Source organism: Hakea prostrata, chromosome 4, assembly GCF_041222555.1.
Source record: "Hakea prostrata isolate BN-2017 chromosome 4, UWA_Hpros_2, whole genome shotgun sequence".
NCBI classification, from domain to species: domain Eukaryota; kingdom Viridiplantae; phylum Streptophyta; class Magnoliopsida; order Proteales; family Proteaceae; genus Hakea; species Hakea prostrata.
In genome coordinates this window covers 4278924-4305440 of record NC_142603.1, presented here as the reverse complement: position 1 = coordinate 4305440, position 26517 = coordinate 4278924, and the positions used below count along the sequence as shown (strand labels likewise).

The following is a 26517-nucleotide window of genomic DNA, read 5'->3' as shown; positions in this document are numbered from 1 at the left end:
TTAAATTGAGAAGTGAGGTTCTTAATGTTTTTTCAAGAATTTTGCAAGTTGGTGAAAAATTAGTTTAATATATACTACTGTAAAAGTGCTTTGAAAAGATAATGGGATGAATATACTAAACATGAATTTTGATTTCTTGCTTGAAATCGAGTCATTGTTCATGAAACATCTTGTGTAGGAACATCACAACAGAGTTAGAATGGCATTCCGGAGCCGAAAAATTGCCACTTGCTTGAAGTCACTTGAGCATTGTTAATTGATCGAAAATTGTTTAAATCTTTTTGGCCAAATGCAACACTCACTAGTTTTTATTTAATTAATTTGCTTCCTAGCCGAATCTTGGACAACAAAATCCCCATATAAATTTTTTATGCTCACAAATTTAATATTGTTGGACAATTGTATTAAAAATTCTAAAAATACAACAAATAAATTGCAATACAATCGAAAATTGAAGATCCTTAGCTGATTTGGAGAACTTGATGTTGCAATGAAACAAACCACCAACGAACGAGGTTGAGTCACACCTTGAGTGTTGCCTTTAAGGTAATTGATGCACCCTACTACCAAGGGCTTTTCGCACAACTACCTCCAAGATAAATTAACCTCTAACTAGAAGATAAGGTAATTATTCTAGTCCCTTGATGGAGCCAAAAGGTACATCACAATACTAAGATAAACTCAAAAGAAAGAAGAAAATTTTGTGAAATAAACAATAAATAATGCAAGTGTGAGTAGAGTATGAATTGCACACAATATACAAGGATGGGGTTGGGTTTATATAGGGCCCAAACCCCACCTTACAACCCTTGAGATCTTCACGTAATTCCTTGAGGCAGAGGTTCTTGCCTTCAAGGAAGGATTAGTGTTGACGGTTGAAAAGGGATTGGTCCTCTCTATGTGGAGTCTGATGCGCTTTTGCCTCTCCATTGGTAAAGTTGCATGGATGTCTTGCGAGGATTGTCAATGATGAGGCAAGAATAAGTATTAGTGAAATCTCTATTTATGCAAGTATTGTTGCTGATTGGATGTAAAAGCTGTCAATCTTGACATTTTTTTTGATCCTCAAAGGAGCTTCATGGTCTTGAGAAGGACAAATCTGCAGCCCAATCTCTGGAGAACTACAAGGAATTGATGGACTACGCCATTGATGACCTCAACCACTCTTTTGAGGAACTAGGCAAGTTCAACATGAGCAAATTGGATGATCTTCTTGCCGACCTCAAGATCTGGCTTAGTGCTGGTGTTATCCACCAGGAAAAATGCCTTGATGGCTTCGAGAACACCACTCTATAGAGGCCATGAGGAAAGCATTGGAAACTGCAGAGGCCATAAGGAGAGCATTATATCATTGCTTATTAACGAGGGATAAATAAGCATTAGTTGTATTTCTAGAGATGCAAATATTGCTATTGATAGAATGTCAAAGGCGTCACTAGTGATATGAAACATCTTGACATTCTCTTTGGATCTTTACTCTACGGGTGGAGAATTAGGGTTAGACTACCATAAAAGACCTGTTCTTGATTAGGTTTTCTTTCATTCTTTTTTCTTTTTTTGGGTGGGGGGGGGGTGCTTTTTAGTTGTCGTCTAGCAATGACTATGGCAGGTGACATCATAGCAGGGAAAAAAGAAATGCATAAGAATTGTCTTCGGCATCATTTTTCGAATATTATTAGCTATTTCTTTGAATCAATCCACTCCAATGCAGCCCTATCAAGGTTTTACTGATTGAGCAAAGTTCTCTAGAATAGTGACTTTGTGGAATCTGATCTTCTCATTGAAGCCATTCCGTCAAACAAATTCGGTAACATTGAAGATTAGTTCCTGCTACGTACCTACAAACCATGGAAGCTGTGAATAGTAGAAACAGATTAATATGTTGTTCTCTCTATGGCTAATAGAAGAACTGACATCACAACACCCTTAAAAAGTACAAGCTCTTCATCTCATCGAGTTCTGGGGGACAAAATGTAGAAGAATCTTGTCTACCTTAAAGACTGAAACAATCAAAATTAGAAAGAAAAATGAAGGGTTACGCAGGTACCCAAGCAGTTGCAAAAACCACATTGTGTCCTTTCCAGGTAAGTACAAGATCATCTTCTTCCTTCTTCAATCCCCACCCAGCTGCGTGCTCATCAAGCATGTTCTTCACCTCTGAAACTGCTTCTTCACTAAATGGCACTTCTCGGAATTCTGCTTCCTTCATTCTCTGAACCCATCTGCTCTTGGGTTCAAGTCGCTCCACTCTCTGCAAACCCTCCTGCGCTAGCACATTCTCTATCTTCCAATAAATATCACCTTCATACCATTGCCTCTGATTGCTTCCTCTGGGTAGGAATGTATCCACTGTGTCGTAAGGTATCCATAAGTAGTTAAAAGCTGATCTCAATCTACACACCAAATCATTGGATGTGAAATCTGCATCTTCATCTACAACAATAACAATCGTTGGTTCTAATCCTCGAAGCGCTTTAAGAAACAATGTCCGAAGGGATACAGAAGATGACATGCTAGTGCCGGCTAGGGTTTCTTCTGGTATGAAATGAAGCATCATGTGACAGTTGACGATGAGAGCTTCACCTTCTCCTCCGCCTCCTCCTACCAATTGATTGATGAGAGACGCATAACCATCTGTCCAACTTGAAGGAATAACCCTAAATTCCAATCCAACGTTTCGAGACCTTGCAAATTTCGTCAGTTTCGAGCCTAGTTCTTCATAAGAAAGGTCGAGTATGGGTGGGACATCTGCGGTGGCTCCGGCGACTGTAAGCTTGATGAACGGCGGCGGGCCTTCATGACGGCTTGCTATGACATCGATTAGTGTAGGGATTTGCATGCAATGGGTGGAGCTTAAATCAACAATGTGGACGACAGAGAAGCCTTCAATGGCTTCAGAGATTACAGCATTGGCTGCTGTGAAACCAAATCGATGCCAAGGCGTGAGGTCCACGAAGTTGGCCAGTTCCACTACAGAAAATTTATGGGTTTGGAGAGAAAAGTTAACATTTGATTGGGCCATTGCAGTGAGCATCTTGCAGCTTCCAGTTCTTGCTGCTCTAGTTATCAAAGCTCGAAGAAAGCTGGAAGTGAGACGCTGGTTAGAGTCTCCATCAGGGGTTGCAATGTTGTTGAGTACCCAAAGGATCTGTTGGGCTAGAGTAGCGTCGTTGCTCTCAATTGCATTTGCACAGTGGACTAGAAGCTGCTCCATGCAGTTGGCATCACCGAAGCTCCCTATTGCTTTCTGGGTTGGAAAACCAGGCAAAGACCTGCTCATGTGAAATGGGTTCTTTTTCATGGTTACATTTGAACGTGGGTTGATCACTGCGTGGTGCAATGGAGGTGAAGGTGATTCACTTAATTGCATCATAGACTCAAAAGAGGGAGAGAGCAAGAATTAAATTCACAGCTCCATCAGATATGATCAGAAATCAGAATGAAAAGCAGAAATGGAAAGAGACAAGACTTGTAGTGGTTCCTTGGGGGACGATCCATTAAACGGAATTTTAGCTTCTTGGTGGATTTTCAGTACTACTGAAGAATAAAAGACGGAACTTAAAGCTATTGGGGATGGAAAAACCCATATCCCTAGAAGAACTTCGTAGAAGTCAAATTGGGCAAAAGCACAAAAACGTTAACCTCATCATCATCAGTCTCTCCAGTATTTGAAGGAGGTTTGATGAGAGACTTGAGGCTGTAGAACTATGATATTACTATTAGCCTTTTTCCTTGTACAGGTATATCTTTTCCCATGGCTACAAAACAGTCTAATCTCCCTTCTCTTCCTCAAGTCTCTATTCCTCTGATCTCTATGTTTGTGAGAGAGAGAGACAGGACGGGGGGAAGACTGGCAGAGAGAGAGAGAGAGAGAGAGAGAGAGAGAGAGAGAGAGAGAGAGAGAGAGAGAGAGTTCCAGGTGTTATGCCAGAAAGAAGGGCCAGCAGGTTTGGCTGTTTAGGTATGATAAGGAGAGAAGGGTGGGTTAGGGGGCATGTGAGGTTTGCTGGGCAGGCCAGGGCAGGCCGCCAGAGATGTTGTCTTGATTTAGAAGTTGAGGTTTTGTCGGTCATGTTGAGGACTGATTTAATGTCTGGTTGGATCTCCTAGGAACATAGGATTAACAAATCATTCTATACTTTCTTACCAAAAAAAAAAAAAAAAAAAAACAAATCATTCTACACTTCTCTTCACAGAATTATTTTTCATGACTTCAGGATCTTCAACTCATATAGATTGATTATTCTTGTTGAAAGTTAGACGCCTCTTTCTATGAATCTTAAACTCAAATCGATTAGAATAACTCATTAATAAGAGTTACATCGGGGCAGAAGATCCCTCTAGTTCACACACATACATATACACAGATTCTCTCAAATATTTAGATGTACCCAGTTGATGATCTGTCATTTTCAACACCAACAAAGAGAAGTCACTCCCATCCCAGTCCCTGTCAAGCATATATATTTACAAGAAATCTACTAATTCATGAGAAACCTTAAATGAAGAAAAGGGTTTATGTACATAAGAGGTTCTCTTACTCTTTTCTTTATGGGTTCAACATAGAATATTGCATAACCCTAATAATCTTCATCACTAACGATTAAAAAAAATCCAATCTTCAGAATTACCCAGTTGTGAATCCTGAAGAAGGATATGGATTTCTGAGATGACAACCTTTAACACCTCTTTCTTCAAGTTCCCAGCTCTCATTTAAAGTTATGGCTCATATACACTAACAGACATGTCTCACTGGAACACATGCCATTCAAATCTCCTACTTGGGGAAATCTTATCCATAGCTAGTGCTTCATGTCCACTAGAAAGTAAGGTGATAAATGCATGATATATAGAAGATCATTAAGAGTGAAATATCAAATATACATGTGAAAGATTAAGATCCTTGGACCAGGTAAATGTCTATGTTCGTGGCTTTATTTGGAACACTCCTGTCCCCATGCCCGTGATATAATCTTTCTTTCAGTTGTACACACCCGCTCCTGCTCCAGGTTCAGAAGGCAGCCCCACTTCAAATAGACAAGTCATTCTTGATTAATGCCAATGATCGATTACAACCAGAAATCAAAGGAAAGGATATAAAGCTTATCATCCTTCGACTTCTTTGATTTCTTCTTCCGTCCTTGCTCCCCCACCTCCATCATAACATAATGATGAGGACCTCTTGCCTGAATTTGTTTTTTTTTTTCTTATATTCACCTGTTCTTCATGTCTATGTGAATGTGCATAAACATGTTTTATCCATGCATGGTCCCAACTTAGATAAAGTAATCATAACAGTCCACATAATTCAGCCGGCTGGACAAGATGATAAAGCTGAGAACAATTTCTGGATTGATCAATCTTCATTTTTTCATTATCAAATAGCTTTGAATGAACATCAAAATCCAATTTCCGATAAGGCAAGTCAAAACTCTTCAAAGGATGTCAAAAGGAAGTAGTTCCCATGCATGTAGCGTATTAATTACTACTACATCATGGCTTTATGCACTTACAGGTTCGACACACACGTTAAGAAAAGCTGACTGAGTTTGTTCTTACTTGTTGTATAAGAACAAGTTTTTTATAGGCTTTGGAAAAGATTGCAGAATCAAAAGAGTAAGAGAGAAAGAGTATAAGAAGAATCTAAAGAGTGCAAATGGGGAGAATCAAGTAAGTTAAAGTATGGAAAGTTTAATAATCCCCACACTGAGAATTCTGAGGAGGGATTCCCAATAAGCTTTTGAAACAAGGACTATAAGACATATTGGGTGGAGCCAAAATGCAATGCTGAAATCATGTTTTTGGAATTCTTTTCTGAGGGAATTCTCTGGCCTTTATGTGGTGTTCTTTTCAGTGGGACACTCCACAACAGACACGAAAGTAGGGAATGTTAAGCGTGTGTTCCACCTCAAACAACTCCAGCTTTGGTTAAAAAAAAAAAAAAAAACTACTCCAGCATTTTAAACTTATAAAAGAGTTAGTTACTTGATATATGTGCATCAATGTATCTTTTAGAGAGAGAGAGGGGGAGAGAGTGTGTACAAATTAGTAAATTTTCTTAGGCAAACACCAAAGAGGGAAAAACCAGATTCTGACATAATAAGATGTGGGGAGAGGGACATTGTAAGAAAAATAACACTATTCATTAGAAAAAGTATCAATGACAACTTTCAGTCTTGGATTCTCTATTTTTTTAAGGTGGTACCAGTCTTTGATTTTTTTTTAACCCTTTTTCATTACATGAAGAGGGAGGGTGTACTCAAGGGTTCATTTTTAACTTTTCTTATCAAAATTTGAAGATGAACATCTTTCTAATGTATGTCAAAGACGTGTGAAACGAGCACAAACATTTGGATCTTGCTAAGCCAGTGCTGCTAACATGGTGGTGCCTAGCATTGGATGAAACTACATCGATTTCATTAAATCTCGACTGCTCAAAACACCATGTAGGCACTTAAGTGAAAAAATCAATTTTTCTTTAAAACCGACTGAACCATATTTTGAGCAGCAAGGACTTAATGAATTTTACGTGACTTTCATCTAAGCACATAGGCACTACTAGATTAGTTGCACTAACCTAGCCAAATCTCAAACCCCTATATTAGTAGATAGAGGATCCCACTTGATAGATTGATAAAATTATTAACAAAGCCATTTTTCAGTTTATTTATTTATTTATTTATTTTTATTATTATTATGAAGTAAAAGAAAGAAGAAAAAAAACCCAAAAAGTATCATAGAACACAAATTTAGGGCAGACACAATATTCTATAAGGACAGGTCATAGCCAAAGGCTTGGAGACAAAAATCTCGTATGTCGAGCCTTGGTGAAGAGGATATCTCCCTTGGACCAACTTGGACCCACTTGGACCACGTTGTATTGGTCGATTTTTGTGGTGCTGGAGTGGCATTGGTCCATTTATGCACGTTTTCGGGCTCTAGAAGCCCAATGGGCTTGGGCTAAAAATCATCAAAAGAATTGGGATCGGATCAATGCAACTCGTTTGATCCTCGTACAGAAACTAGGGAATGCTTTCGCTGATTCTTGCTGATTTTTCATCGATCATTACCAATTATGATCTGAGATTGGAACGTAAAACAATCGCTGTGACCAACCTGGATCCAAGTTCTGTGTTTTTAATGTTTAAGCTGATTCATCTGAACCACTTTCCTAGTAAGGAAACAGAAACAGAGAATGAAAATGCCAGAAGGTAGGTATGAACAATAAAAGATCCTTCTGCAATCAGAAACTTTCTAATCAATAGGACTAGAACCTAGTTTTGTCAATGTCGGTTACTACTTGACATTCTCAAATCTCAAGTTTAAACCATAAAAGAACCCCAGAACCTTCCTTGCAAACCCGTTCCGTACTGAGAGAACCCCACGATTGCATAAAAATGGAACAACAAAAGGTGGCAAACAGCTTTACCGCAACTGAATGAATTACTAAGGAGGAGGTGTAAGACCATGTAGAACAGCCTGGAAGCGTGTGATCCTTCGAGGTTCTCAGTCTCGGTGGAACCCAGAAACCAGCGGTGCTCAGATGAGTTTGGTATGGCGTACCACGCGTTCGATGAAAATACTCCTAGTAGGATATCAGAAAATTTTACAAGAAAGGATAGAGCCAACCGTCTAAGCCCAAATGCCAACAACGAACCATAGAGGAAGAATAATGATGTGTCCAACGGCCATATCATCAATAGATACCTATAAATGGCTCCGTCTCCCACGAGGCTCGATTTCCATCGCAGTCAGCATTAATTCTCTTCACCCTCACACTTCGACGGTGCGTTCCAACACAGCACTACTCATCTTTATCAACATCATTGATGGTCATAATGAGGATGACATCTACTGGGAGCGAGAGATTAATGCAGCTATTAATAATCCCGACATGGGCTCGGTGAGACACTGTTTATCTCTGCAGGTTCTTTGATGCAGAGAAGAGAGAGAGCGACTCCTCATTGTGGTATCCAGGAAGGACAGTTAATGCACTGAGTTACTTAAAGGAGCGCGCGCTGGAGAGCCATCAGTGAACGAGTTCGATCGAGTTATTGGATCATAACTTCCAAGGACAACTGGGTTTTGTTTCCCGTATTAACATGATGAAGATTTTAAGGATCCTGATAGTTTCTGTGGTGGTTGGAGCAGCTTTGGTGTTCGTTGCCCTCACTAGCAGCAGCACAACTACTACCACCTTCCCAGGTAAACTCTTTTCTCTCCCTCTTCTTAGCATACGGTTCATGGGATGCTTAGATTACTCGCTGTTCGTTTAGTTTTCTTGTAGATTTGTTGGTGTTAAACTTCACATTGGACTGCAATGTTGAGGCTATTCATGTTAAATGATGTTCTTTAAGTAGTTAAGTGACTCAGGGAATGCTTAGGCTAAAAGATCTAAAATGTTGTGATTTGAAGTTCTGTTCTTGGGACTAATCGCTTGTCCCGTTAAGGGAGTGTAAATTGATAGCTAGCAAAAAATATTACATTGCTTAACTTTCTGCATGTACCCATTATTTTTATCTTACAATTACATTGCTGCGTAGTTTGCATGTAGCCATTCTTATGCCTCTGTGATATGATTGCTTGCCCCCCATAACCTACACAAAGGATCAGTTACTGAAATGTTGGGTTCCTCAGGGCCCTCTGTCATGGAGAAGACTCAAGCTCAAGGCTGAATGACTCTGGGCTCAATTTATTGTCTAGCTTTTGTATCAAAGCATTACTACTGCATATTTAGGTTTTTAAGTTGCTTTATTTTATTTTATTTTATTTATCTGTCCTAAATTATTTGTGTTTTATTTTGTGAACTTACTTGAATACTGAAATTTGATTCTCCTGGCTTTGGAAACTAGCTGTGATTTTTCCCAACCATCAGAACATAGGAATTGTGACTGCAAGCCGGAAGCTGAAGGTATGCTGTTCTGATCTGCGTATCGATCACTTTCTTTTGTGAGCAAAACACTACATTGGGCTCTGGCTGGCGTAGGTGATGTGTATTTAATCTTTGTACTGTTATTGCAGGAGAATCACTACAATATTCACTCTGAAATGATGAAAAGAGATGCTGGAAACGTGAACCTGGAGGACTATGGTATTTCGAATCCAAATCCGAGTGCATGTTCTAGCACAAGAGAAGGACCAATTGAGCATGGCACTCCTCTAAATCCTTACGTTCCCAAACCTGGTCCTCCTAGTAACCCTGGGTTTACCAATCCTTGAATTTGCTAGTTCCAACCTGAGTATCTATGCTAGCTAAATAATATTACCACATAATTTCCTAGAAGATGCTTGTTGTCCCTTTACAACAAGTTTATACTACTACTGTTTGTTTTTAAGCTCATGTGAGGCTCACAGTGACATGCTCATCTTATATTAATATCTAGTCTTTTTGTAATCAGGTTTTCTCTGTTGCCCACAATTTTTTTTTGGTACAGTTGATATGTCTGATATTCTTAGCTAGGATTTGAGTTCCCTTGCATGTAATCAGGTTCTGTTGCTTAGAATGGGATGCCTTGATCCAAAGGATTCCTGATTTTAGCTGGAATTTGAGTTCATATACTGTTCACCAGAGAGTAGGCCTTGGTGCAATGGTAATGATCACCATTATGACTAAGTGATGGGTTAGATTCTGGCCAGTTTCTCTGCAGATGCAGAGGATAAGGTTGCGTGCAATATGACCCTTCTGAAACCTCGCAATGGCAATAATTTTGTTCGTATAATTGGAGCACCCTTTCTAAATACTAGACATCAATGGGCATTTGAATCACTGCTATCAAGACCAAATTGCTTTCAGTTTCTATGAACAAGAGACCTGACAATGATTTCGTTAAGTGTACCCCTGCCCACCCTACTATCTTAGTGAGCTTCAACCATTAGAGCAGGCAAACAATATTTGGGCTTCATCTCTCACTTTGTTCTAAGAGTTCTGTAAAACTGCTTGGACGTTCAAAAGAAAAACTTTCAGGTCTATAATGCATCTTGAAGTGAGAAATTAGAGAGATCAATTGGGTTTGGAAGTTAAAGGGACAGTATTTGGTGTAATGATCTGGGAATCACAGTTGAAGCTTTAGCTCAGAGAATCAAAATAGCATTTCAACAAAAATTGTTGAGCTAAGGTTTCTGTTCCTCACAACTATCTCTGCTTGTATCGAAAGCCTTTGATACAACGTTCGCTGTCAATTGGGTTTGGAAATCGGTGATCCAATTTGTCTCCGTCAATTTCTATCAAACAAAATACAGTGATGAGGGTCAGAATCGACACAGATGCTATTTAATTATGAGAGAATTTAAAATTTAAAATTTAAAATTAGGGTTGAAAAGAAAGACGAAAAGGCAGTCAAAGTCAACTTATTTACCTTAAAATGTACACGTGCTTTTTTGACAAAAATCTTTAGAACCTTCAGAAAAAATAGCCATGAAAGATTCTCATCCGACGATTGGATCAGGATACTTGTGCAAATTGTGTTCCAATCCGACCGTCATTTAAGTTCCTAAGGCAGGAAATTTCCCCCCGGAAAACGGCTCAAATAAACCCTGCGGATTCACGGCACAAGAACAACGAACGCTAAAAACGATTTTGCTTTCCATCATAAATTTAGAATGAATAACAAAAGCTGAGGAATAACAGCGATCGAAGCGCAGTGGAGGAGAGGCACCGTCACGGTGGCGCGTGGATTTTCAATAATTATAGACGCGCGGCCCTCCAATAAAACAAAACGAGGTCGATCTTACTCTAACTAATTCATCCTTTATTTTTGTCTCTCTTTATTCGGTATTTTAAAAAAATTCTCGTATTTGAAGAGGTTTCCGTAATTCGGCGTGAAACCCAATTTACTGTATTCTTCTCAGTCTTGGAGTTTTATCCCTAATTTTTCTTTTTCTTACTTAATTCAATTTCTATGGTCAATTGAGTAGCAATGGGAGTGAATTTTCTTTGTTAGCGGAGAATTCGAATTTTTTCCACGAGAAATTTTTTTTTTTTTTACTTTGGCTTTATTGGGATAAACTTTGGAAGTCTTATGGTCCGACGAACTCCTGGAGCAGGTTTTTGAGCTCGTTTACTTAGTGGGTTTTTGTTGATTTTTTGTTTTCTTTCCAGACTTCAGTAACCAATCCAAAACCCCGGAAGCAGTGTTCTTGCCAAGTCTCGATTTTGTAGGACCAGATACTGAGAATTAGACTTTGGGTTTCGGATTCGAGAGGGACAGAGGGTGTTTTTTCTCAATTGGGTTCTGTTGGAGATATCTGGGTTTCCTGCATTCCCGTTGTTTTGATTGTTTGGAACACAGAAATTGAAATGCCGCCTCGTCGGCTTTCCTCTCGAATTGACACTTTAGAATTGAAAGCTTACATCACCAGGAAGCTTGGATATGAGAAGGCAGAGAGATACTTCACTCTTCTGAACCAAATTTGTAGCCTCACACTTCGCAAACCTGAGTTCGATAAGCTCTGCATTGCTACAATCGGGAACAATAATCTATATCTTCACAACCAGCTTATTCGGGCCATTTTTAACAACACTTGCTTTGCCAAGACTCCGCCATCCAGAGGGAGCAGAGTAGAAGGCTCTCTTAGTGTTAAAATTTCTAATGGTAACCTAAGGAATAGTGTTGACTCGCTGTCTAGAAATGCATCCTCTCGATCCCCCCCTAAGGGGAAGTCCCTGGATCACCGAGATCTCAAGTTTAGGGATCTTCCGAGTCCACTTGGACCCCTTGGTAAGGTCTTAACGTCTGATGAATCAACCCCTAGGACTCAAGGGCAACAAAGTGCTAGAGAGCTGTTTTCTCACAGTGACAGACCTCCAGCTGAAGTTGTCTCTGTGGAAGATGGGGAAGAAGTAGAACAAGTGGCTGGCGGTCCAAGTATTCAAAGTAGAAGCCCAGTCAGAGCTCCATTAGGCATACCTTTAAATATGGGTGGAGAACGCAAATCTCTCCATAATAGATTACTATCTGCTTTTCATCCTGAGACCTGTTGTACCAGCAATGAGCTACCTGATACCAGTTCTTTGAGGAAGCGGTTGGAGCAGAAGATGGAGTTGGAAGGCATTAGCATGTCACTTGACTGTGCTAACCTATTGAATAACGGGTTGGATGCATACCTAAAGAGGTTGATCAAGGCATGTATGGATTTAGCTGGATCAAAGGCTGAACATGGTCGCATGAAGCAAATTAATGGTCAAAATGTAGCTGGTTTGTATGGTTTCTTGCATGATATATTCATGCCAATACCACCTCAGTCAATATCTGCATCTTTGTTGGATTTTCGGGTTGCAATGGAGTTGAATTCCCAGTTACTTGGGAATGATTGGCCCATACATCTTGAGCGAGTTCGCTTGTGTGCATCAGAGGAATGATCAGGAACAAACTAATCAGCAAATGACAGTATTAAAGGGGACAATGAATTTTAGTTCATCTTGCAGCTAGGAGGATCCAATGTTGCAGGGTATTGGAAGAGATTAAGTTATCACATATAGATGTCACCATTTATGGTCCTGAGAATTGGATGAATTTATACCATATAAAGTAAGCTACCATATGCTTCTAAGAAATTTTGTAATCCAAGGGTCAATGTCTTTTTTCAATGATGAGGGATTATTTATCCATTGTGCCACATTCAGTAAATAAAATTTCATTAGACTTCATTCTAGCAGCAACTTGCTTGGACAGAACTTCATCTATACGAACTGCTCTGTCTTTTTTTACAAAATTTTATTGTTTCTCTAACATGTATGTGGATTCTCTATTATATGTTGTTTAAGGTTGAAGGTCCATAGTAATACTGAACGTTATTTGCCAGCACTGGAGTTTCAACCTCCTTTCTTTGTGGTTATGGTAGGGGATATCACATAACCTCTTGGATTGATATTTTGATACTATTGGTATTGTTCGAACTAATTGTGTGGTTGGATATGGATTTCCTGGAGTGATACTAATGACCTGATTGGATCCTGTAAGCTACCGTTTCACTTAAAAGATTATAATTCTTAGGGAAGGGTAGCTTAAACGTATACATCAAACGTTCACCCCCATGTGTGGGATTTCTTGGTCCCATGTTCCAGGACCCTTATATCTGAACCCTTGTGGTTCCATTGATAGCAAATAACTCAATTTTTAGAGAACTGTTGCTATCTTTTAAGTAGATGGAAATTTGCTGTTGGGGAACAGTAACAAAACAGGGTGATTTTATCAAATTTAAAAAGCAGGAGATGTGTTTGGAAGCAAGGAGTTGGGGATAACTAGAATAAAAGCTCATGAAAGTGGCATTCTTCTACTTGACTGGGAATGCTTTATAGAACCAAAAATAAGAGGGTCTTCTAATCACAATTTGTCATAATTTATTTGGAATCAATTGAAAATTTAGATCAAATCTTCAACTACCAGACTCTTAACAGCAAGCATCAATAACCTCAGTGAAGTTGAAAGAAAGTGATATGATTTTCCTGAAATCTAGATCTGGTGGTAGCTTCAGAAGCAGTTTGAATCTGATAATGGATCTCACACTGGATGAGGACTTTTTGGATGAGGACGGGTAGCTTAAAGAGGGAACTCTAGACCCTGGAGTCATATGGTAGTTTCAAAAAACACACAATAATTTTTTTGAACCTACCATATGACTCCAGGGTCTAGAGTTCCCTCTTAAAGCTACCCAAACAGAATATGAAGAGACTATAACAGAAAATGAGAGAGAGAGAGAGAGAGAGAGAGAGAGAGAGAAAAGTAGTAGTTGATCCAACCACCAGCTCCTCACAGCAGTGTGAACTCAAGTAAGTTTTTTCAATTCCAATCCATCTTGTATTGCTTACATGCTTGTATTAGAAAGGATAATAGAAAACTTCTAAGTCCTAGCTGGACTATAAAGCTGAAGCAAACTCTAAATCAAGCTCTGAAGCTGACTTTGAAATCAACTATAACCATCATTGTCTTAAGATATCAAATTACAGAAAGTAACCCTCATGATTACAAAAAACTCCTGTTAGGCCCCTGGGCATAGCTACACCCTGAGTACATTTGCTGCACCATCAGTTGATGTAGGATCCACGGCCACCCCCAGAAAGACCCAAGGAAGGCCTAAGGTGGTTGCTCAGCACCCTGCGGCCCTGCCAGCAGCCTAGGAAGTTTTAGCCAGCATGACGGGTATTTTGATGATTCAGTGAGTCCTAAAGCAAGCCCAATGAGGTTTAGTTAGATTCAGAATTTTATTTGGAGTCCAACCATGTTCTTATTTTGTTATTTGAGTCAGCCTATGATAAGTTAAGTAATCCTAGTCTACTGAGGAGTTTTATTTAAAACAGAATTCCTTTAGTTGCTGTCTTAATTTCATTAGGAGTCTAGTCATACTTTTATTTTGGAGAAAATTACAGATTGCACGCTTTAGTGGGTTTAAACTCTAGGTTGCACGCTTTAGTGCCCTAAATTATAGATTGTATACTCTCAAAATTACAAGTTGCACCCTCCTTACGTTCTATCCATGATTCTGTTAACTTATGTGTGAAATGTTCATATTACCCTTATTAAAGTCAAATGACATAAATACCCTTTTTAAACCCACTCATTCCCAACCCTTTAGGTGGGTGAAGGGAGAATACCTATACCTCGCCAGAAACCACCACCCTGTGGAAAATCTCTCTCCTGCAGAACAAATGTCTTTCTCCAATGTAATTGCGTTTATATGGCAACATGGTCCCACACACCCACTCCCTCTCCTCCAGGGAAGGCGTTGGTAGAACCGCCGGAGGATGAAATGAGAAATGGGAAATTGGGAAACCATCACCACTTGCAAGGTGAAAGGGGAAAGAATGATCTACTCTTCCTTAAATCAATAATTTTCACAGAAACCTCTGCTGATTATAGATAGTTCAGTGCTGATTTGGGTCTTTGAGTTCATGATTTTTCTATTAGTTATTATTCTTGAAAATTGATAAGAGTTTCAGGTTTTTAAGAAATGGAAATAGAAACGGAGATGGAGATTTACTCACTGAAAAGAAGTTTATCCAAGCACTCATTTGAAATGTATTTGTAGACCAGAAGTTTCTTTGTTTTGTGGGCACAGCAACCTAACAGATTCACAACGTTCCTATGCTGCACCTTTGCCAGTAGCTTAGCCTCGTTTGAGAACTCCTCCTTCCCTTGATTTGAGCTGTGCGATAGCCTCTTCACTGCTATCTCTCTTCCATCCTCCAATCTCCTTACAGGAGAGAGATGTTTTGGCAAGGGACAGTGGGCGGAGAGATTTTCTATCAAGGTTGGTGGTTTCCTGCGAAGGTAGGCAGTTTCCAGCTAGGTGCAGGTAAAGGATGGGTTTTCTCCCTTCACTCACCTAAAGGGTTGGGATGAGAGGGTTTAAAATGGTATTTATGTCATTTGACTTTAATGAAGGTAATATGGACATTTCACACATGAGTTACAGAATTTTGGATGGAATGTTAGGAGTGTGCAACTTGTAATTTTGAGAGTGTGCAATCTGTAATTTAGGGCACTAAAGCGTGCAACCCAGAGTTTAAGCCTCACTAAAGCGTGCAATTTGTAGTTCTCTTTATTTTGTAATGCAATCATTCTAAGTTCAGATAAGTAAGACTCCTTATTAGAGTAGGAGTCCTAATTAAAATAGAAATCCTTCTTTTAGAAGAGTCGAGACTCTTTCTATTTGAAATTACTTTCTAATTTATTTGGTTCCCTATGACCATAATTGTCACAGCATCTAGGTGAGCAGCTGTCTGAAAAGAAGGGGGTTTGGGGTAATCAAGCCGTCACCAACCCAGGCAACCCCAAAGCACCTGGATGCTTAGGCAGCGCCTTGACAACCCTGCTTGTAACTCAAGTCTCAACCCTATCAGAGACTTTCTGATTTTTAGTTTCTATTTTTGAAGCTCAACACTTGAGCATCTCTGTGTCCTGATGAGGATGGTTGGCTGAGACAGATTACCTTTTTTCCTACCTCCTATTCTTGTCTTCTATCTTTTCTTCCCTTGGGTGATCCCCTACTACCTTTATGAAGACCTAAAACACAAACCAAGCATCAAAAGAGCCTGCTTTGCCGTTCAGAGGCATAGAATGATGTCTCTACACCTGCAGCTGCATCAACTTCCTGTCATAGTTTGAGAACAAGGTCTCTGTTTTCCAAAAAACTGAGTTGGGCTGACTTCTTGTTTAGTCAAGGCAAACTTGTTTGGAAACTTGTTTGATCATTACAGTTGGTTTTTGACCTGGTGTAGCTTATCAAGTTGAAGCTGAATCTGCAAGGAGTTGGAAGGCTAATCATTAGTGAGTAATTAGTGTAGATGTGTATCTGCTACCTCTGAAATTTTGATTTGGTTTGTATGGTCGTGACATATCATTCAGCTAAATTTCTTGTTATGATGATTTTATAATTTTTTATAACTGCCTGAGGTATCGGTTCATCACCTTGTTAAGCCCAACCACAATGATGAATTTATTGTCCCCTATCTTTAATTGGTTGGGATCTACTTGAAGGACCTTCAGGATTCATCCTTTTTTTGCTGTGCTTAAAGGAAGCATGCTCAGGTAAATTGCACATGCTGGTCTTTTACATGTGTAATTGGTAATTTATCTTATATTGGTTCATTGATTAACCTGATGGGCAGTAGAAAACTTGACATAGTTTATCATTAGGCATTTGAGGATCAGATGCATGCTTGAGAATTATATCGACTTTTAATCTGACAGACAAGGCTATATACTGTGCATATTGCCCTCATTGTCATCCAGATCTCGTGGACCAACATATCTTCCTTCTTGTGGTACCCAAGATCGCTAATCACAACTAAATTTGTTACTAATATTTTCTTCATTCTCATTTTCTATTGTTTGTTAAATGTAGTCAACCCCTTAACAGTATACAACAACAACATAGCCTTATCTCAACAAAATGGGGTTGGTCACATGGATTGTATCTCTCTAAACAACTCTGTTCAATGTCATACTGGCCTAGCATAAGCATGCCTTCCTTTGCCATTTCATCTGCGGTAATTCTTGGCTCTTTTTGTGCCCTTAATCTGAGTTGAGTCAATCCTCCACACTGGGGCATTTGAGAGGCCTCCATTGAACATAGCCATGCCACATCAAATGACTCTTAGGTAGCTGACCCGGTTCAGCTCTAATACAGTCATTCCTTAGTTTATCTTGAATCAACCCCTGCAATATAGTGATGACAAATTAACCCAGCATAACCATTTGGTACCAAGACGGCTGTAGTTTCCAACCCTTGATTTGGATTTTGCAAACCTGTATAGACCTGCGTTGTGATAGATTGAAGGTTTAAATACTTTTTCTTCACATTCTGGTTAAATAATCTTGAAGCCTTGATCCTTGCTGAACATCATATTTGGAGATTCAATCTAATCAATTTCATGGATAGACCCAATATCTTGGAGAAACATTAAGCAAATTTCATTTCACAGGAAGAGATTTTGTGTTTGTTTATTCTAATTTAACATCTGTCTGTTTTCAGTTTAGTTCTCTGCATCACTAAAGAAAGGTATACAATTTGCTTAAGATTTTGTCCAGGATTTATGATATCCATTGGCAAGATACTTGAACAGAAAGGCTGAATGCTTCAACATAGATATATCAACCTATTTTAGCATTTTGTTTGGTCAAATACCTTTTGGAGATATGTGATCTGAAGGTTTATCAATCATCTTCCCATTTACATCTACTTTCCTCCCCTTTCAGTGAGGTGAAATTTGGAGCTGGCAATGGTTATCCACTGACCTCACTACCTACTTCTGAAAAACAAGGTAAGGGTAGGGGAACCTTCCTGATGCCCTTCTCAGGGGCAAATTGGTAGTTGTAGTTAGATAATGTGAATGACTATAAGTTAAGCTATTCGTATTCTCATATTCCAACAACCCACATTTACTGAATAAGTATTCATCATTAGTTGGCCATAAGCCAGAATGAACTGCCCATTCAGAATCCTTCTTCCCTAACTCTTACATTTATAACGGTGCCCTAGCTTACCTTGGATGATCTCTCTTTTTCCTGCCTTTCCTGTTTATCTAACGGTTCATGGGAATTTACCCATATAGTATAATGTTGAGGGGGAGTTATCCCTACCAAAAAAGTTAAAAAAGAACACAGGTAAAGGTTTCAATTTGCTTTTGCATATTTTTTATTCAATTTCACAAAGTGAGAGAATTCGATTATTTGTTAGAGATGGTAGTTTCAACAGGGTTTCAGTATATCATTGTATATTGTATAATCCACAAAAAATAACAGAGGGAGAGGTTTTGATTTTTGCTTTTGTCTCTTTTTCATTTAATTTTTCAAGTGAGAGTATTCAATTATTTGTGAGAGCCTGTAGTTTCAACATGGTTTGAGTATTTCATTGTGTATAATCCACTCTGTTGACTCCTGTATATGGTATACAACCTGTTATGATTGTGTATCTATTTTCTTGTCACCTTGAATTCCTTTTGTATGCATAGATTTAACTTGCCCCTTTTTTTCAATGGATTTCCCTTTAAGAGGTTATTGTTATAAACAGTGAACTTTGCAAGAGTTCTTCAAGATGGCCATACTAAACACTTAAAGCCTATGCTGTGAATTTTAAGCATTGTAGAAAGTTCTTGCAGCAGACCTGGTGACCTAAAAAATGCATTACTGTTTGACTTACCATTTTTTTGTTGAGAGAAAATCAGCAAAGAATTTTAGTGGAGAACAAATGAGTAAAAACTGCGGCCCCAAACCCACAATGTCCATCAGCGAGGCTGGCCCCACTAGTTTCGTCATCCTTCTTCACCCTCCTGTTCGCGGGTTGGTCCCCGTTTTCCCTGCGGCTGGGGGGTGGTGTTCTCTTCTGTGGTGGGTTGTTTTTTTTTTTTGCTTCGAGTCATGAACTAAAAGAATATTGACACTGACTTTACCTGTAATTTTCAGCTCTGTTTCTCCCAGTCAACCCCTCCCCCCCCCCTCCCTTTTTTCTGCATTTCCTTATTGTATTATTCTATATGCTTTTGATCTGAAAGGTTGCCCTGTTCTGTAAGTCCTCCACTGCTTGTATCTGAGAGTGATCTGATGGTTTAAATGTTATCTTGGTCCTACATTCGCTGTATACTATATTCTATGTCTTCTTACCAAATATATTTCCTTTTGTCAGAATTTTTTTTCTCTTTTCGGTCACTGTAGGATGGCAGGCTTCTTTTTTATTTTGTTGTTCTGTATAATAGTTTCAGTAAACCTAAAGATCTTTTTTCCTATTACCTGTAAAGTGAAGATACTCCATTAATTTAGACTTTGGAGGAACAAAACCCTCCATCGTTAGCATGTGCTCTAACCTATGTAATCCATGATCATGTTCTAAATGAGGTTGGTTCCTGGCATTGGCTGTAAAGACTGTTTGATGGAAAAAGGGATAGGATCCATGCTCAGTGGGGTGAGAGACAAAAAAAGGAAGAGAAAGGAAGTGTGGATAGGTTTTGGCGCTCTCTGAGCCTCTGCATCAAGGCTGCTTGTTCAGGAAATCTTTCCCTTCGTATACAAATGGGGACAAAATGGAGATGTTGTTGTCCAAATTTTAAATTCGATTGGTACATAATCGCATAATATGGGAAAATTTCCCTACAGATCTGCAGAAGCGACTGAAACTTATGTTATTGATTGATTCCAGGGAAGTGGGAAGGGGCGATATCTACAAGCGCCAACCTGAACAAACGAGTTCCCAACTGTTTCTTTCTATCCTTAGTAAAAGGGAAGAGAGTCTATCAACATCCATGATGCTGGAATGTGTGAGAGAATCTCAGGCAACTAATAGATGTTCGTCAACTGTTTGATGAAAATGTACGGGAGAGGCAGTTAGCACTTCTGGTCAATAAGATAAGCTTCTTAAAGGCTTTCTTTTGTTTCTTGGTTGGACATCGAGCAAGTCCCGCGTCTGTTTTGCTCAGCAACTCCCACATCACATGCACATCTTCGTACTCACATTCAGTTACTTCATGGCGGAGCTTCAATAGCCCTGTGATATAAATGAAGGGTTAATAACTTATAATCAACTATTCAAAAATCTTATCCCCTTCTGAAAAAGGGTAGAAAAGAAAAAGAAAGAAAAAAAAAAAAAAAAAAAAAAAAAAAAACTTTTGTCTTATAGTTGTCTATAATTGTAGGATTGTTACACTTATTGATGCTGTCAACGTTCCTCATTTATTAAATATGTTAGTTTATCAGTTCTGTTTGTCCCTTCCGATGGAAATCTGAAAGGTATGAATAGAAGGAAACCCATTAAAAAACAAAATTCCAGCACTTGCTGCTGCCCTAGTTTATTACTCTTCAAGCATTTTGTCTGTCGATTTGTTGCTTTTATGTTTCCCTTCCTTAAGTAAGCAATCATCATGAAGGGAAACATAAAAGTATATATACCATGTCCTTCCGCACCTTCCTTCCAATCCAATTAACCCTAATATCTTATTGTAAAAAACATATACAAAACCCCTGTTCTCAGTTAAAATACCCACTCTGTAGGATCATCCCTAGATTACTACGACAAACCCATCTATCTACAGCTCGACCAGTTAGTTCATCGTGGATAACCCTCATTTTAAATGCAATTGTTTTTTCTTGTCCAAAATCTAGTTCCACACAAAATAGTTGGTGTCATGACTATCTTAAACAATCGCTCCAGGAATGGTGGAATTTACTGGACTAAAATGGTGGAATTTACTGGACTAATCTATCAACCACAAAAATTGCAAGCACCCCTTAGGCCCTTGCACTCCCTTAGGCCCTTGCACTCCCTCCATTCCATTAAATTTCAAGAGTATATCCATATATTGATGATCAATCTTAATAGACTATAACCTTCAATTGATAATCAATCTTAATGGGTTATAAACATTAATTAATGATCAACCTTACCTGATCATAGCAGCTCATATTTTTGCCGAAATTTCTTGCTATAATATCTAAATGTTTGAATTCTAAAGCAATTTGTTTCTTACTTTGAAATTAGAATTTAGCTTTCACCCGAAAAGTTAATTAATAGAATTCACCACTTGTCTGATCTCATCAACTATTGTGAACATACCCAAGATCCCGCGCACATTAACTCACTTATCATAAACCAGTTGGGGTTTTTGTTTTCAAGGGTCTCGGTGCACAATCTGCCTTATTTCCAAATTGCCTGGAAAATTTGTGCCGCTTTGGTGGACTAAGATTCTTAAAGCTATTTACTTCCCTTCTTCTCATTTTCTTGATGCTCCTAAGTTCGTGCCTGCTAAGGAGGGGATTTGTGGTCGTGATTTTTAAAGCAAGGCCTCTTATGGGCGTCGGGATGGTAAATCTATTAGACTTTGGGAAGTGCGTGGGTTCCCTTCTACTAAAAACTATAAGGTGGCAACACCTAAACCTACAGATTGTAGTACTATTTGGGTTTCGGATTTGATGGATGAGCATCGTTGTTGGAGAGTCGATTTGCTACACCAACTATTTCATATATGTGATGTGGTTGCAATCCTAAAATTCGACCGTCATTTGTGGAAAGGGATGACTGATTAGTATGGGGTCCCGGCTAATGGGATTTTTTCTGACGCACGCTATTGTATAATGAAGCCCTTAGTCAAGCTCCTTCCTCTTCTTCTTGCATCCATCGATTATGTCTTCACCTTGTGGGTGATTTGGCCAGATCAATTCTTCTTATGGCGGTTATTTGCAAATGGCATTCCTTCTTGTTCGGTTATTAAAGATGTTCCGGGGAGCCTTTGTGTCCTCGGTGTGGTATTGAGATGATCGGTGATCATTTTTTCAAATGTCGGTTGCCGGTGTTTGGTTTGGTTCATCACTCTCACAAATCTTAGATACCTCTTGTATCGCACTTACTTGGCTTCAAGATTGGTGTCGATTGAAGAGAAGGGATAAGGGCTGCGATGGTTCCGTTCTGTTTGCCTCTTTCCTCATATGGTACATTTGGAATGCGAGAATGCTCTAATCTTTCGGGTATATCTTCTTCTCCTGGTTGTTATTTCTCGGGCTCAATCTTTGGAGTTTCTGGTGTGGTCGGTTCAGGTTAATGTGGATGAACACTTCATGCCGGGCTGGTCGTCCTTCCGTGGTTGGATTAAGATCACATCGTCTGCATTTTGTGTGCCAATCGGGGGTTATGGTTTTATTGGGAGGGATCATGGGCTCTATTCTTTTGCCATTTCGACTTTGGGATGATGGGCTCAGCTCTTGAGGTGAACTTTGGCTCTTAGGGAGGGGCTTCTCTTGCGGTTCATGCTGGTTTTACACGTCTTTTCCTAGAGGCTGATTGCTTGGTTGCAATCTCTGTTCTCCAGCAGGGGCGTGCTGATTCGTTCTCTTTGTCCCCTCTTGTTGATGAGATTCTCTCTTTGTGTGGCCCTCCCCTCCGTGTTTCATTCTCGTGGATTTCGCGATCATGTAATCGATTCGTGCTTTGGCCCGTGGTGGTCTGTGTGGTTCCGGTGTGTTTGGCGTGGCTCTCCCCGGCTCCTGGTTTGTTTCCCGGGAGTTGGGCGTATGTACCGTTCGCTTTTGAATGTGCGGTTTACCAAAAAAAAAATCTTTAACCAAATGAAAGTACATCCCGGTACAAGCCGCTAGTGTAGGTAAAATATGACCTAGCCACAATGCCCCCCAACTCTGATCTGTATGCTCTGAATTTCTGATACTTGTTCCATCAAAACACTCTCTGTGCAGTCATTATTTTTCTTGAAACATTTTCCTTCTCAAATCCAGCCATTAATGACCACTTCATACCTCTGATATGAACCCGTAACTTGAAGCTTGAAGCTTAGAGCAGAGGAAATTCAAAGGGAGAGAAAAAGATGAAGTTCAAAGAGGAAGTCTACCACATTTATAACTACGATTGCTTATGTCCATTCTAGCCCTTAGAATTTACTCTCACATAGACCCAACCTCTTACAATTTATTCTAATATAGACCCTACCGTCAAACCTAATCGTCACATCTGCTCAAAGTCACAAAAACAAGAAGAATATCCTCCTTCATTCTCCTTAAATTTTCCTGTCCATAACTAATCAGCTTTAGTATATTCCAATAGCTAAGATTGATCCTAAGAAAAGTTTGTTTATCACTTTCTAACTTCCATTTATTAACTATGAAGCTTGACTCCATTGAAGTAACTCCAAATATCACCCTTCTTTGCAGAAGTGGATAACATTAAGCTTCTGCTTCATCCGTTTTTTTCATACCCTGCATAAAATTTAGCTGAAACACGATTAGTCTATCAAGTTCACCAACTCCGACGAATTTGCAAACCTCAACCAGGATGCCAACTTGTCCTAAAGATATCTATGTCTTCATATTTCTCGAAGTTTTATGGATGCAATTTCTTTCTGGTACCGAGTAAACAACTCCTAAATTTTCAATTAAAAAGTAGTTCCATCTAATAATTGCTGACAACAATCACCAAACTGTCTATATCCTCACACTATGTGCATCTCATATAATCCAGGTTTCCATTTACCCCCTTTGTTCTTACAATATTTCTTAGAATCCCTCCCGAATACCTAAATTGTGATCTCTTGCTCCCGCACCATGCTGATCAACTAATCCCGTGACAGGGCAGCTGCAATTCTATAAGAATTTCTATAAAATAAATCTTTAGAAGGAAATGATTCATGATATGTGTTGAACAGGATCACAAATTGAGGATTTCAAAGGCCGAGCAAGGGATGCGTATACCTTGAAACAATCAAAACAAACAACAGAATTGAAATGTTTTGAATTGGCAATCAAAAGAGAAAGCACAGTTAAGATGACATACCGTTCTTACGCTTACGAAGATGTCTTTTGAAGCGACTTGAAACTCTTCGCAGGAGCATCATTACCTCCTCCCACCACTCTATACACTTGTCTCTCTCACTTTCTCTCATCATCCCTCACTTGAATCCCCTTCCTTCACTGCTAGTTCTGACCTGAAAGACAAAGACAAGAAAGAAGAAGCATTGAATTGGACCGAGAAGGAGATCCAAAGAGAGCAAGAGAGACAGACAGAGCGCGACAGAGAACGAGAGAACAAGGGAGAAGAACAGCAGAGAATTCGTCCCTGAACACTCGCCCCTAGAATCTCAAAATTGTTTTCCAACAAATACAAAAACAAAAAAAAGGATAAGAGGAATATAAATAGAAAGAGAAAAATAAAAAATAAAAAATAAAAATTAGGAAAAAAAAAAGAGAATCCGAAACTGTAGGGTTTGCAGAAACTAACTCGGCAACTCTTCGTTCCTCTCACTTTTTCTCTCTCTCTCTTTTTCCTCCCGCGCTTTCTTGAGTAACTGCTTCAGTTACCCGTCATGAAGGTGGTCGTGAATCACGACCTAAATTCTGACCCAAACTACTTGTAAGAAAAAGCCACGTGTTAGCTGCTTTGCGAACTTGTCGGGATCCAATGCTTAGGTACTCACTATGTTCCGTACACGTGGGCCGATATCTTTTGTTTTAAGTCCTAGATCTTAGGATTTTATTTCTGGAGAGGAAGGAAGGTACCAAATAGCATCTCTTCTCCAGTCAGTTTGGACCGGTTGCTTTTTAGCTGTTCTACGTGTCAACCAGCGAGTGGCGGGTGTCCTTCTAGATTTTTTCATCATTTTATAACTAAAAGCTGCATTTCTTTTGTTGGTGACACGTAGTGCCAACAAATCCAACTCCATTCTCATTCTGTCCACCATTTCGTTTGGGATCCGTGCCACGGTACGCCAAATCTGAACCACGCAGCACTGCTTCCAAGCAAAATCTGTCTGTTGATGTTCTTGAACATTCGAAACACCCTAGATAGTGAGCAAAGGAATCCAGATCATCTCCCATTAGGGGAGCACGATGGCTTCCTAACCACTAAAACCAGTGGGTCTCACTGGTGCATTTAAAAAAAATTCTTTACTTTTTTTTTCAAAAAGTGTTTTTCATTGTGGCCCCACTGATCTTTATGGTCAGGAAGCGTCGGGGAGCACCAAGTGCTCCCTGTCAGGGTCGCTGATCCGGACTCTGAGCGGAGATCATCAATCTTTGTGGATAGAGGATTAGATTCCCCTTCATGTTTCTTAAGAGAAAACATCATTTATTAACTACATCTTAGAAGGAAGGTCCATTTTCGATTTTTTTTTTCTTATTTTTTTGGTTTTTTATTAGAATTGAGGTTTGTCTGGGCCAACATAATGCACCTTGATTAATTCTTCGCTGGTCAACATTCAAAGATGAAGAAATGCTTTTTCTCGTAGTTGTGTGGTAAAAAGTATACACAATCTAGAGGATTCGGACTCATCGAACACTTATGTATGTACCCTTTTTTTTCCTTTGCATAGTGTAAACCTTTATCTTGAGAAACAATCTTAACTTTCTACCTAACATCTTACCTCTAATAAAAAATGAAAAAAAGAAAGAAAATCATTCTTCCACTTAGTTCATGACTACTATATCATTGGTGGTACTTCAAAGTTCTAACCCATAATGGTGTTTATTTTAGAAGAAAAACATGGAGCATGAGGTGTGAGATTCAGATAAACTAAGATGAATTTATAAAATTTGTTTAACTAGAGGGTTTGAATATGAATATGTTTAACCACCAGTTTTTTTTTTGGGTAGAGTTTTAACTACCAGTTAAAACTAGACATTTGTGGTCACCCAAAAATTAAAAATAAAAATTAGATATTTTTTTGAGAAAGGTTCATTTATTAAAAATCAAATTATGAGTCAAGAAGAAATTAAGTAATTAGGTTAAGCAAGTATTCCCATTATTTAAAGCTAAAATCATGGTTTATTAATAAAATCGATCATAAAGATTCATTTTTCTTTTGGAGGAGGAGGTCGAGAGTGTGAGAAGTTCATTTTGATCGTGGGTTGCATGTTTATGCATGCGCTTACCTAAAGACTTGATTTTTTTTAAAGATTTCTACTTAGTTATTGCTTTACATTCATATACTTTTCATTTGAATGAGATCATTGTCATTGTCTTAAGAACTATAAATACTTTTATGAAAAAAGGGTTCTGAAAAATGTGTTTCTCACATTCTTTTAGTCTCATCCGGATTTGGAATCTTTATAAGATTTTTTGACTATAATATCATGAAATCTTTGTAATAAATTAGGGGATTATGTAGATTTCTGTACATGTCGTCTCACTTTTCAACTGTTGCCATTTCGTACTATGTGTTCATTAAAATCTCCAAGTGGATAATTTGATTTTCATGGTAACATATAATTTGATTTGTTTTTCTTGTCCGTTAGTGGGAAACCATGCTAAACCCAATGAACACAGCTATGGATTGCACGTCAAAAATAACAAAAACGTGTTTTAGTATCTTGGGATTCCACTTGTGTTCTGCATAGCTTTGAAGATTCTTTGATTAATCTTAGTCGCTTGCATGATCCATGCAATAAAATGAACATTTATTTCTCCGTTTTGGTTGGATGTTTTGATATGGGCTTTTAAAAATTGAAAAAAAATCAAATAAAACACTTTCACGTTTTAATATAATGGTTTTATAATAATCAGTAGATAAAATATACACCATACTTGTTATAC

At 38.8% G+C, this 26517-nt stretch overlaps 3 protein-coding genes and 1 long non-coding RNA gene across 5 annotated transcripts; 2 read left to right on the top strand and 2 right to left on the bottom strand.

The window, feature by feature from the left end:
- Positions 1 to 1656: 1656 nt before the first annotated feature.
- LOC149017214 (scarecrow-like protein 32) lies at positions 1657 to 3868 on the bottom strand. The gene has a single exon (XM_089154140.1). The coding sequence runs from the start codon at positions 3371 to 3373 to the stop codon at positions 2036 to 2038; it is 1338 nt and encodes a 445-aa protein (XP_089010266.1). The 5' UTR covers positions 3374 to 3868; the 3' UTR covers positions 1657 to 2035.
- A 3679-nt stretch (positions 3869 to 7547) lies between these two features.
- Positions 7548 to 9541, top strand: LOC149017213 (Glycosyl hydrolase family 35 protein). The gene is made up of 3 exons (XM_089154238.1): positions 7548 to 8205; positions 8853 to 8911; positions 9022 to 9541. Exons 1-3 carry the CDS (start codon positions 8103 to 8105, stop codon positions 9217 to 9219), a joined length of 360 nt encoding a protein of 119 aa, XP_089010364.1. The 5' UTR covers positions 7548 to 8102; the 3' UTR covers positions 9220 to 9541.
- Positions 9542 to 10600: 1059 nt separating this feature from the next.
- LOC149017212 (uncharacterized) lies at positions 10601 to 13305 on the top strand. Its single transcript, XM_089154139.1, has one exon. The coding sequence runs from the start codon at positions 11297 to 11299 to the stop codon at positions 12356 to 12358; it is 1062 nt and encodes a 353-aa protein (XP_089010265.1). The 5' UTR covers positions 10601 to 11296; the 3' UTR covers positions 12359 to 13305.
- A 5700-nt stretch (positions 13306 to 19005) lies between these two features.
- Positions 19006 to 24290, bottom strand: LOC149017211 (uncharacterized). 2 transcript variants are annotated; one of them, XR_016173158.1, is made up of 3 exons: positions 24208 to 24290; positions 23764 to 23914; positions 19006 to 19977 (listed from the first exon to the last, which is right to left on the bottom strand). It is a non-coding gene; the product is annotated as an uncharacterized LOC149017211 (long non-coding RNA). The 2 variants fall into 2 exon arrangements; XR_016173157.1 differs by having other exon boundaries at positions 23764 to 24059; positions 24208 to 24271.
- Between the last annotated feature and the right edge of the window lie 2227 nt (positions 24291 to 26517).

What these genes read in the sequence shown, in the direction of transcription:
- LOC149017214 (XM_089154140.1), bottom strand. Translation starts at nt 3,373, where the DNA reads ATGATGCAATTAAGTGAATCACCTTCACCTCCATTGCACCACGCAGTG.
- LOC149017213 (XM_089154238.1), top strand. Translation starts at nt 8,103, where the DNA reads ATGATGAAGATTTTAAGGATCCTGATAGTTTCTGTGGTGGTTGGAGCA. An exon ending in AACTACTACCACCTTCCCAG is followed by an intron (nt 8,206 to 8,852) that starts GTAAACTCTTTT and finishes TTTGGAAACTAG; the next exon opens with CTGTGATTTTTCCCAACCAT. An exon ending in CTGCAAGCCGGAAGCTGAAG is followed by an intron (nt 8,912 to 9,021) that starts GTATGCTGTTCT and finishes CTGTTATTGCAG; the next exon opens with GAGAATCACTACAATATTCA.
- LOC149017212 (XM_089154139.1), top strand. Translation starts at nt 11,297, where the DNA reads ATGCCGCCTCGTCGGCTTTCCTCTCGAATTGACACTTTAGAATTGAAA.